This window comes from Grammomys surdaster, unplaced genomic scaffold, assembly GCF_004785775.1.
Source record: "Grammomys surdaster isolate TR1022 unplaced genomic scaffold, NIH_TR_1.0 125832, whole genome shotgun sequence".
In the NCBI taxonomy this organism is placed as follows: domain Eukaryota; kingdom Metazoa; phylum Chordata; class Mammalia; order Rodentia; family Muridae; genus Grammomys; species Grammomys surdaster.
This window is the reverse complement of record NW_021620660.1, coordinates 2,188,073-2,200,291: the sequence shown is the minus strand read 5'-3', so window position 1 is coordinate 2,200,291 and position 12,219 is coordinate 2,188,073. Positions and strand designations below refer to the sequence as shown.

The window sequence follows — 12,219 nt, the reverse complement described above, 5'->3', positions numbered from 1 at the left end:
TTTAAAGAGAATACGCAGACATTTGAAACTATATAACTTGTTCCCATTTTGTATTTGCTTCCTGTATTACATTTCCAATTTACCTGTCTGTGGCCTTTGCTTATTCACGAATGGATATTTTACCTAACTTTCAGGATGTCCATGTTGCTAAGTGATATTTTATATGAAAATTATCTGTGAGTAATACGTACACAAACACACACACACACACACACACACACTATCAGTGACTATCTCTCCCCATTGAATTAATAAGAATAAGAAGTGTACATTATTATGCGTATGAGAATGTCAGGTAAGCCACTGTGTGATATTAGCATACTGTGAGATGGTTAATATAAAGAGAGAAGATAATAAAAGTTGAACATGGAGAAACCTGAGCTCTGTTGTATTTTTTAGTATGCATATAAAGCAATGTAAGTGCTGGGTAAAACATTGACAATTTCTCAGAAAATTATACAAGGAAGCTATATGTAGTGATGAATACCTGTTTTCTCAGATATTCAGGAGGCTGTGAGGGTTACTTCAGTCTATAAAGCTCAAGACCCTGTCTCTTTAAAAAAGAAAAGAAAAAAAAAGATTTGAAAAGTTATATATGGTGTGTTTTGTTGCCTAGGAATTCTGTTCCTAGGCATCTATCCAAGATATAAGGACATGTATGCAAATGTTTTTCAAGTTACCAGGGAAACTGAGGTTTCTTTTTTTGGGTTCTTAGTCTTAATAAGAAAATAATTTTAAAATGGACTCAAAAGGAAGCTGAAGGATAATTTTATTTGAATCTGAAAGCAAACAATGGGAAGGTAAGCTGCAAACCATGGTGGCTCCTTAGAATAGGCAGATGGAGGAGAGGGAAGAAGGCCATGACTGCTGCAGTGGAGGTTGGTGAGCCATGGTGGAGATCTTAGAGCTTTGGAGAATGAGTGAGCAGGCCCAGGACATGTCAAAGAAAACATAGTCAGCCTTCAGTCAATATCCAAACAGAGCCAAAAAGGAAAGAAAAGAAAAAGTTGCACTTTTTAAAGTTAGGATTCAGGAAAGTGGGTGGCCACATGGCAGAGGTTCCACAGTGTTGTTTGGGAAGAACTGCAGACAGCTGCATCAGGAAGGCTCTTCTGGGAAGGACAAGTACATTCTCACATGTGAGGGTAGTTGATCCTTTCCTCTCCAGTGCTGGGTGGGTACATTCTTAGCCAGGTGATTGACAGGCCAAGTTGGACTGACTTTTTCCACCCTTTGAGATGAGGGCTTTCTACATATTCCTTTCTGTCCTATGTAGACCAGGCTGATCTTGAACTCATAGAGATCTGCCTGCCCCTGAGATTAAAGGCATGTGCCACCACACTCATGCTTGTGGCTGCATTCTATGTCTGCACCCTATGTGAGTAGTGCCCAGGAAGGCCAGAACTAGAGGTAGCAGTTGTGAGCCATTGTGTGGGTGCTGGAAACTGAACCCTCTCCTCTGAAAGAGCAGCTGGTACTCTTAACCACTGAACCATCTCTCTGGTTATTAGACTGACTCTTAAAAGAAGCCAGCAGTAAGTGAATTTTGTTCTACAGTCAGGGCGGGAGGCTGAATTTAGATTCTATTCTTTAGACTTTGCCTAACTGAAAGGGCCAGCTTTTTTAATGGTAATTCAAATCCCAAGGATGAGCAAATCTGGTGTTTACTTTTGTAGTGCAACCAGAGAAATGGGATTTAGGGACTAAGCTACTGTAACATTCTCCATTCTAAAGAAGTAACCCTAAAACCCTTTAGGGATAAGAGCATGGAGGAAAGCCCCCAAGTACTTTTGGCATTTCTGGCCTCCAACCAGTGTCAACCAAAGATACTTCCTGTTTCTGTCCAAGGACAAGAACTAATGTCCCTCAGCTGCCTGCCCAATTTCTAATGCCTGTCATCAATGCCAACAGCATACATGTTAGGCTAAACACAGGACAACACAAATGTCTTCCAACTAGTGAATGGTGTTTCCACTCAGTGAGGCCCAAGGTCTAACAACAGAGTGCAGTATCACGGACAGTATCCATACAGAAAGTGTAACTTTAAAAAAGGGGGAGGATGGGCAGGGCCAGGCAGATGTCTGTGAGTTAGAGGCCAGCCTGGTATACATAGTAAATTCCAGGACAGGCGAGGCTATGTAGAGTCCCTGTCCAAAAAAAAAAAAAAAAAAAAGATTTTACTTTATCAAATCTTATAGAAAAGGCAAGACTACAGAATAGAAACCCAGAAAGTATCCCTCCAAAATGAGCTAAGAGATGGAGTTGATTGTAGAACTCTGGGGACAGAAAGCTGTGTTGTATGTGAAACTCGAGTGACATGAGGAGAGCCCAGGTGAAGCCGTTTCCTAATGTTCACCAAACTACTTTGGAAATGGGTGGTATTGATGCTATAGAAACTAAAACTCAATAAATTGAGCTGGAACTTGGTTCACCCAACTCTCCTGAATTTTGTTTTTAAATTGTGTTTTTAAAATAGGTAAATGATTTTCAGAACTCTGTGCACAAGGGCATGAGTCGTCCTTCCAAGTGTCAGAATATGGCTTGGGTTTTTCAGTGGCCCCGCTCTTTTCGCTGGCTTCCATTTTCTGTTCCTCATGTCTTTTGGCACAGTAGCTTCTGAGTAGTGTTAAAAGAATGATGAGAGTCTGGATGTCAGCACTCAGGCACCCCTGTAGAATCTTCAACACACTCCACTCCTGAACTACAGTTGAAGAGGTGCTTTTACAGCAGTCCTAAAGAGATCAGGCCACTCAAAAATGACGCTCCACGTGTGTGTTTATTTCTATTAGTTGAAAGCAAACATGTGCAGTATTTTAAGTTGGCTAATGGGCACACTCCATGTTAACCTTTCTCTCAGTGCAGTCCCCATTGCTCATTGTGTGGACATTGTTTCAGGCCAGTTTTCTACCCTTGTATATTATTTATGATCTTTGCCCATGTTAGATTTTATTTAATTCTTCATTGGATGATTCTCTTTATTAAATGTTTCCATTTTTATATCATAAATATCTCTTCGTACACACTTTTTAGATCCCTATTAGATTCTAGGATATAATTGAAAACAAAATGGTAGGGGATTCATAAGAGAACTTGGAGACAATCAAAATATACAATGGCAAAAGCAAACCTTTGCTAACACATGAAAGATGACTTCTCCTGAGTATTTTAGTATATTGACCCAGACTAGCAGGCTCTTCAGTGACAGCATCCTGAGAGAGGACCAGGAGGTCAGAAGATAAGGAGACAGAAGAGTTTGGGATCAGGTCTTGTACTAGCTGTGTCTTATGCCAAGCAAACTTATTAAGAAGTGTAGCATATAATGTTTCCTGTGGAAAAATGGGTCAAGTTCAGCAGAAACTGTCATATGATGGCATGAAATAGGCAGAACTTTAGCATCCTGCTGATGCAGGTAGTTGTGCAAGCAGTGTTGCACAAGGGGGACAACAGGGTATCCAGAGCATTGCAGACTTAGCACACAGTGGTCTTGGGAATGATAAGTCCAGTCTCTTTAGACACAAAAGCCTTCTCCTTTGAGGTCCAGGTCCCAGCCCAAGACTAGACGTTGCCAAATGTGCCCCTGGGCAAGGACACGAAGCTATTTTTCTTTTGTTCCTTTTTCAAAACCTCTGAGAAAACCTTAGATTGGTCTGTCTCTCAACACCACATATCTTTATGAACAGTGTTTCTGGAAAGAAGGCATACCTTTTGCTGAGCCTTCTGCAAGGGTAGTGAACTGCATATAACTTGATCTGCCAGGTCCATGCTCTAATCACAGTTTATCTGACTATCATTGGACCCTTCATAGCCATTCTTTATTCCCTTCTGTGTCTGACCTACCAGCCTCATGACAGGTAAAACCCTTGAAATGAATTACAGGACCACCAGCTTCCAGCAACCAACAGGTGAAAAAATACAGTAAAATAGCATCTGAGTTCAGTAGTTGAGATTTTCTACTTTTCTTTATCTAACATTTGTATAAGCATTTTTTAAAAGGTGTCTTGGTTTATGACTCCTTTGTGTTTATGAAAACTTTATGAACAAACCTTTTACTGCATTGAAACTTGCAATTTGTGATAATCTGAATCTGCGTTCCTAGACCATGGTTACTCATATTTGACTCCAGAATAAACTATTTCATATCCCATTTCAGGTTAGAGTTGGTTGTCTTCTTGACAGTTTTCATATTATTTCCTTTTTAAATGTGTAAGAAAAGTATGTAATTCTAGGCATACTATTTTGTTGGCTTTCTTAGCAGAATATTCCTGTGTTATTTCATTCCCCCACAATATGAAGAAAGATAATGCATACTATTATTTCCTTTGAGTATCTGATAATTTTGTTAGCTAAATTATATTGAAAGTACAATATGAAATTTTATGTCTTAAATTATAAATTTCTGAATTCTATTTTGGAATTATGCTCGGTGGCTTTTCAAAATTGTTATTAGTTCTCTGATGATTTTATTCAATGGAGTTTTAACATATTCACCCCTTCCCAAAATCCTTCCAGATTCATCCCATCCTTTCCTAAGTTTGAGAACCCAGTTTTTAATCCCATCAAATACTGTGTTGCCCATATACTCTTAGATGTGTGGCCTTCCACTGGAGCAAGTCAACCTACCAGGGGCTTCACCTTTAAGAATAATGTTCCCTCTCTCAGAAGCTATTAGTTGCCAGTAGATCCTTAGCTACAGGTGATAATTTGTGCCTTCTCTCTTGTGAGTTCATTTTTACAACTGCCCAATTGAGTCTATAAAATACTGTTTTCTTGGACTTCATTGCATCTGGCTCTTTGTTTTGTTTTTTGAGACAGGTTTTCTCTGTATAGCCATAGCTGTTCTGGAACTTGTTCTGTAGACCAGACTGCCCTTGAACTCAGAAATCTGCCTGCTTCTTTCTTTATTTCTTTATTTCTTTATTTTTTTATTTCTTTATTTCTATCTATCTATCTATCTATCTATCTATCTATCTATCTATCTATCATCCATCTTGCCTCTCATAATCTTTCTACCTCCCTTTTCTACAGTGATTCCTGAGCCTTGGGAGGAGGCACTGAATAAAGATGTCTCATTTAGCACCAAGCACTTTTCAGTCTCCTATTATCTGTACATTGGCCAATTGTGGGTCTCTGTGTTAGTCACCCTCAGAGGAGGATTGAGAAAGACACAATAGGCATAACAGTAAATCATTAGGAGTTATTTATTACTATGTCTGTTTAGCAGAGCAAGGATAATAGGTTCTCCCTTACCACATATGACCTGTCTAGGCACAGGTTCTCTGACCTGATAATGATGCCAGATCGGGATTTTATCATTTGGAGTGAGCTTTAAATCCAGTCACATGATTGTTTACTCCCACTGTTTCACCAGTGGTCATGTCTTCCCATACTGATTATTATTGGACCTTTATTGATGGTAGCATGGATAGCACTTTCCAGTACTATGAATGCTAGCCAGTAGGAATGAAGCCTCCAGGTCTGTGCCTTGATTTCTCCATCTTCTATGACTTCTATATGGAGTTTTCAACAGTCGGGTCTTACCATCACAATCTGCAGGATAACTAAGAGTAGTAGCAATAGCCTGTAATGTTTAGGAGAATATAGGACCTCAATGACCAACAACACCAACAATGTAACCCATTCCTGTCAGTGGGCTTTATACTTGATAGTCTTTAAGTGATGTCTAGTAAAGACACCATTGCCCCATTATAGGTTAATTCCATTTAAACTCATTTATTATATGTGTTAGGCTTTTAATCCCAAATACTTAAGTGGCTGAGGCAGGAGGATAGCAATTTCAATGCCTGACTGGGGCACAGAGATTGTTCAGGGCCTGTGTGGGCAACTTAATAATCTCCTGTCCTAGAATGAGAACAAAATAAAACATGGGGGAGGCTGGGGTAGAAGTTTGCAAGTGGAGCACATGCCTAGCACAGGTTCAATCCTACTACAAAACAAATAAAGACATGCATCTTAAAATTAAAAATTATTGAAGTGTGTGGGAAAAGTGCAGTCTTCAGACACATTATTCTCCTAGCAGCATTATGCATCCTGTCTTTCTCTTCATGTTCTTTCAGAAGGGGACATAGGACTTTCTCTTATATTCTTTTAATTAAAAATCTTATCTTTTCTTAAGGAATTATGTAAGTTTTTTATTGTTGTTAATTATGGCCAAATCACTTTGAACATTTACTGTATGTTGGTACTTTCCCCACATCATAGTAACCAGCATTGCACGATGAAGATCATTTGTTTTCTTGGATTTGTTCAGTGCCTGTGCAGACCCCTGATAATGACTGGCTGTAAGGCACACATGTGGGTTACTTCTCACCTGTACACTAATGTTTGGTTATTCCTGGCAGTGGCCGTTCTTGGACCAGAAAAGGAAGCCTTTTGGTTTATAGCCCTTCTCCCTTCCAACAACTATCTGTAGTCTGCAAGAAGGCTATGTTTGCTTTCTTTCTAGATCTGGAGCCCTTCCTTCCCTAGGTTTTTAATGAACCTGCTCTATTGTAGAAGTTGCTCATTTCCTCGTGTCTTTTCTTCTGCCAGCCTTTCAATTGTTTAATGATTCTTTCTGTATTGTATAGATGCTTACTCTTGTTTGACTTTTAATTTTGGTGTGGAATAATTTTATCTGCGGGAGATAAGGATTTTTAATGTAGTTGAGTTCAGGTCCTTTGTCACGTTTGTTGCCATGCATCCCTTTAGTTAAAGCCAGGCAGAGAAACACTATGAATGCTCACAGATTTCCCCCTAGGGATAAGTAGCTAGCACTAACTTGTGTCTTATGGTATGCATCTTCCCAAAGTCTTTAAGAGAGTGGATGACTTTAGGAATATTGCTTGTAAGAAGCCATCAAGGTCTCTGCAGTACAATTAGGGATGGGAAACAGCTTCCATCAATTCCCTAAGTGACTATTACTATGCAGTCTTGGTTTTAAGGGCACTTTTTTTCAGCAGCACTTCTTCAATATTCTTAAAGGTTAGAGGATAAAGCTTCTTACAAGCAGATTTTTTTAATTTTTATTTTTATTAATCATTTTATTCATTTACATTACAAATGATATCCTTCTTCCCAGTTTCTCCTCCACAAAACCCCTATCGCATTGCTCCTTTCCCCCCACCCCTTTGCCTCTGTGAGGGTGCTCCTCCACCCACTAACCCACTCATGCCTTACCCCTCTAGCATCCCCCTATGCTGGGGCATCAAGCCCTCACAGGATCAGGGGCCTTCCCTCCCATTGATGTCAGATAAGGCCATCCTCTGCAACATATGTATCTGGAGCCATGGGTCCCTCCATGTTTACTCTTTGGTTGGTGGTTTAGTCCCTGGGAGCTCTGGGTGATCCAGTTAGTTGATATTGTTCTTCCTATGGGGTTGCAATCCCCTTCAGCTCCTTCAGGCCTTCTCCTAGTTCTTCCATTGGGATCCCCGGGCTCAGTCCAATGATTGGCTGTGAATATCAAGCAGTATTTTTTTAATATGAAGAAAAAGAGCATGATACTTAGAATTCTTCTCAGTCTGATAGAAAAGAACACAATTAGCAAATCATATAATACTGGCAAATAATGATTTAGCACTCTCTTAAAGACAGGAGAAAGGGCACCGACTGAAGGTTTCTTGAGTAGGATGCAGGGTCTTGCTCTGTGGAGGGCATCAGAGGGAGAACTGAAGGTGCCCTGGGTCTGGCTACAGATGGTGGTGAGTCTCAAAGAAATGGAGATGGACGGGGGGATGTGCTGAGGTGTGTATGAGTTATCAGATTAGGTGTACCCTAGAAAAATTAGAATGGAGGTGGGGAGGTGGAGGAAGGCATGGGCAGGCAGCCTACCTGGGTTCCAGCCAAATGTGGATCCCTGTAAGGATGTTGTGGAGTCCCAGAGAAATGCAGATGGCCTGAGAGAAATGGCTAAAGACAGCATCAAGGGAGAACTCAGGGAACATGGTGTCAGTGCCACTTGGTAGCCTAACCCCAAGGGGATGGAGTTGGGTAGGAGGAGGAACTGAGGCAGACAGTGGTGGTAACCCTCTCCTTTCTTGCATCTAAGAGAACATTTGATCTGGAGTTCTTATGTGCTGCTGAGGAAACCTTGCTTTCACTGACCAACAGTCTAGGGTCCACCGCTGCTGAGTGAATAGTTTGAGTGTGGCTTTCATGATATTGTGAAACGTAAAGATCTAGAAATAGTGACAGTATGCGGGAGATGTCTGTCAAAAACAAGAGTATTGGGGAAATAGAGTTCCTAGTGCTTTGTATTATTCGTTATTTACTAAAGTATCATACATTTTTAAAATGGAGGTTGAGTGTAGCTGAGTGGCTAGACCACTTGCCTAGTGTACACAGGGCCCTATGTTTGATCTTAGCAACTACCCCCACCCAAGGATTGTCTTTCGCCTACCCTTTTAAGGAAATATTTGTGCATAATGTATTTAAAGTCATAGGAAAATAGTTGCTTCTGTCCCCCCCCCCCTTAAAAATGTTTTGAAGAAATAAAGCATCTATGAGAAAGGAAGGAGATGGAATTCCCTGTTCCTTACTTACTGCTTGCTTCTCTGCTAGCTTTTGTGATTTCCTCCATTGCCACTCTTTCCTTGTTAACTTCCTGAGACCTTCACAGTAGTGAACAAACCACTGACAAAGTTTTTTTTTGTTTTGTTTTTGCTTTTATTTCTAGTGCACAGAGGCCAAAAAGCATTGCTGGTATTTTGAAGGACTCTATCCTACATACTACATGTAAGTATAGTGCCTGCTGATCTGACTGTGGTCAGGTTTTTTCCTCTGGGAGTAGTTTCTTTTATAGGTATAGGTTTGGATTATTGGATAAAGTGCAGAAGAGAGGAGGTTTTGGAAGTTTGTCGAGTCCAGAGACAGTTTTTCAGGGATACTTTACAAAGACAGGTTGCAGAGAGAACAACCTAGACACAGGTGAAGACAGAATGAGCCAGAGAATGAGAAGGAGCCAGAAGATTAGAACAGGTTGCCAGAGTTAGTCTGAGACCAAGCAGGGCAGTTCAGTGAGAAGCTGGGAGAAGTCAAGTTGAATCAGTCAGCTTGGAGAGGAGTTTGTGCTAGAACAGCTGAGTTGAACCAGCCAGCCAGAGTTCAGAAAGAGCTAGAAAGGGCAAACTTATTCAGCAGTAAGCCTCTGAGATGACAGTTACATAAGGCGAATACGTTACTTTTACGGAAATAGTGATAGAGTTCCACCTAAAAAAATAAGCCCAAGTCTAAACAAATAGCAGAATTCTATCAGACTTTCCTAAATCTCCAACTAATACTTCTTAAATCATTCAAACAAATATAAATGAAAGGGATTCTACATTCCTTTTACAAATCCAATATTATTCTAATATTAAGACCAAGTAAAACGCAACAAAACCCTAAGTTCACAGGCCAGAATTCCTGATGAACACAGATGCAAAAAATTTTTAATAAAATATTTGCAAGCCGAAGACAGGTATGTATCAAAAAGATCATCCGCTGCGATCAAGTTGGCTTTATTCTGGAGATGCAAGGATGATTTGCTGTATGTAAGTCAATAAATGCAATAATCATATACATTAATTTACAGACAGAACCCATGTGATCATTTCAGTAGTTCAATAAAAACTTTTGACAAAGTTTATCATGCCTTTATGATTAAAGTTTTAGAGAGAGTAAGACCGGAGGGAATATACCTCAACATAATCAAGGCAGTCCATGACAAACCCACAGTCAATATTTATACAAAATGGGGGAAAAAACTTCCAAGCAACCCTATTAAAATCAGAAACAAGATAGGGCTATTCACTATCCCCACCCCTTTTCAGTAAAATTGCTCTGCTGCTAGAGCAGTCACAGAGGAGGAGAAAATTAAAGGGATAAAAATGAGTAAAATTATTCCCGTTTACAGAGGGTGTTATATGTATATGAATGATCTCAGAAATTCCAACAGAAAGTTCTGGAAATGATCAACAGTTTTAGCAAAGTGACATAATTCAAAATCAGCTTACAAAGTACCCTTTCTATATATCAACAAAAAATATCTGAGAAAGAGATCATGGAAATACTCCTGTTCCCAATAGTCTTAAAAAAGAAAAAAAAAGTCTAGTAGCAAATTTAACCAAGGAGGTGAAAGACCTACAATTAAAACATTATGTCCTGAAGAAACTGAGGAAGACATGAGCAAATAGACAGACCTCCTAATTTTTTTTTAGAAAGAGAGAGAGACAGAGACAGAGACAGAGACAGAGACAGAGACAGAGACATACATACATACATACATACATACATACATACATACATACATACATTCTACCAAAAGCAATTTGCAGATGCTTCTCTACCAAAAGCCATGCAATCCCAATCAAAACTCCCACAATATATTTCACAGAAACAGACAAATCACCCTAAAGCTCACATGGAAAAATCACTACAAAAGTCCCTGGGCAGCTAAAGCAATCCTGAGCCAACAAAATAAAAAACAAACAGACAGACAAACAAAAAACACAGAAAAGGAAGAAAAATAAGTGCTAAAAGATTATTACTTGTGACCCAGCTATAGCACTGCTTAGCATATGCCCAAAGGACTTAACATCTTATTCCAGAGGTGCTCACTTAGCCATGTTCATTGCTGCTCTATTTACAACAGCTAGGAAATGAAAACAACTAAAATGTCCTTCAGTGATGAATGGCTAATGAGAAAATGGTACATACACACAATGGAATATTATTCTGCCTCAGAGAAATATGAAATCTGCAGGAAAATGGATAGAACTATGTACTAAGTGTAATAACTCAGCTCCAGAAAGACAAATGTTCTCCATTGTTTGTGATTATTAGCTCACAATTCTCGGATGTGAGTATATAATCTGCATAGCTTTAGAAACTAGGAAAGTCAAAAAGGAACTATTTTTGAGAGCTTTAGGGAAGTGAATAGTAGGATGTAGGTACCATCAAGTGAGAAATTGGAAGATTGGGGGAGGGCTTTCACTGGGGGTTTGATAGAGGGCAATAATGAGAGAGACAGAGACAGAGAGACAAAGACAGAGACTAAGCATTTCTTTAATTAAGGAATTATACTGTTTCATCTTTGCATAAAAGTGTATTTGTATATAAACATGTACTATTTAAATGAAATTATGCCACATAGGGTGATAGTGTTTACAACCAAGAGCCATTGGCTATCTTAAAAAATCCCCAGTAAGAGACATGAGAAATCCCCTTTCCATTTGTTGTCCAAGGGAATCCAAAAGACTGAAAACAATATAGGTTATTGTCTTTGATTGCCTCCCAGAATTTGAAGATAAAACTGTGTTACTGGAGACAATTCAGACTCAAGACTTGTAGGTTTCAAGCTGAATGGTATTTGGAAGCTTCCTGCTTGAACACTACCTTTCATAGTACTGGATGGTAATATGCAACCTACCAAGGGAAGAAAGTAATAGTCCTACCTAGCTGTGAAGCCCAGAACCACATCAGTGACCATCATGGCATCTTATCCCTTAAGGTGCATAGTGGCATGCATATACGGGTGGTAACCAGTAGCTATCTAATTGGACTTAATGTCTACTCGATATGAGGGAGCTCATGCCTTGATACTGTAAAGCTAGCCAGCTACCTATGGCTAGTGGGACTAGAGGAGAATGTACTACTGCCCCTGGCAAACTAGTCTAAATGCTATCTACTTTCTAAATATTTATCCCTACACCTAAAGATAGTGTCAGTCTTACCCCTCATCAAAGAAGCTTTTCCCCCCTAGAGATCATTACAGAAATCTGCAATTAGTCAAAATACAGAAATCAGTTGGTTGGCATCCTCAACCTCAGTTGTTATATCTACAACACAGCCCCTACTCTTAAAGTTCAAGGAATGAGATGGAAGGAGGAGCAGAAAGATAGCAAGTGCCAGAGTACTAGAGCATCTCTTGGAAGATTGTGTCTTTTATTGTATACAAGCTGGCTGTATCCACAACAATCGTAACAATATGGTTTCCTAAAGAAGAGCTGCATAATGACAGCACTAGTTGACATAGTGACAAGGATGGGGAAAACCTCAAGTCTCCACTCTAGATAAAGACCTATAGACAATTAATGACTACCGAGAGAAGGAGAATTAGTCTTTGCCAGTAATGTCAATAGTCTAGCCCTCCAATCTGTTATCTCTAAAAGTGTTATCTCTAAAACTGTGTGTGTGTGTGTGTGTGTGTGTGTGTGTGTGTGTGTGTGTGTGTGTGTGTGT

The 12,219-nt window shown here is 39.6% G+C and overlaps 1 protein-coding gene across 1 annotated transcript in view; it reads left to right on the top strand.

The window, feature by feature from the left end:
* The window catches only part of Vopp1 (VOPP1 WW domain binding protein), a 67,643-nt gene that overhangs the window by 20,637 nt on the left and 34,787 nt on the right, over positions 1-12,219 (top strand). The window contains exon 2 of the mRNA XM_028789405.1: positions 8,675-8,733. Within this exon, the coding sequence (XP_028645238.1) occupies positions 8,675-8,733 (59 nt within the window). The remainder of the gene's footprint in view (positions 1-8,674; positions 8,734-12,219) is intronic.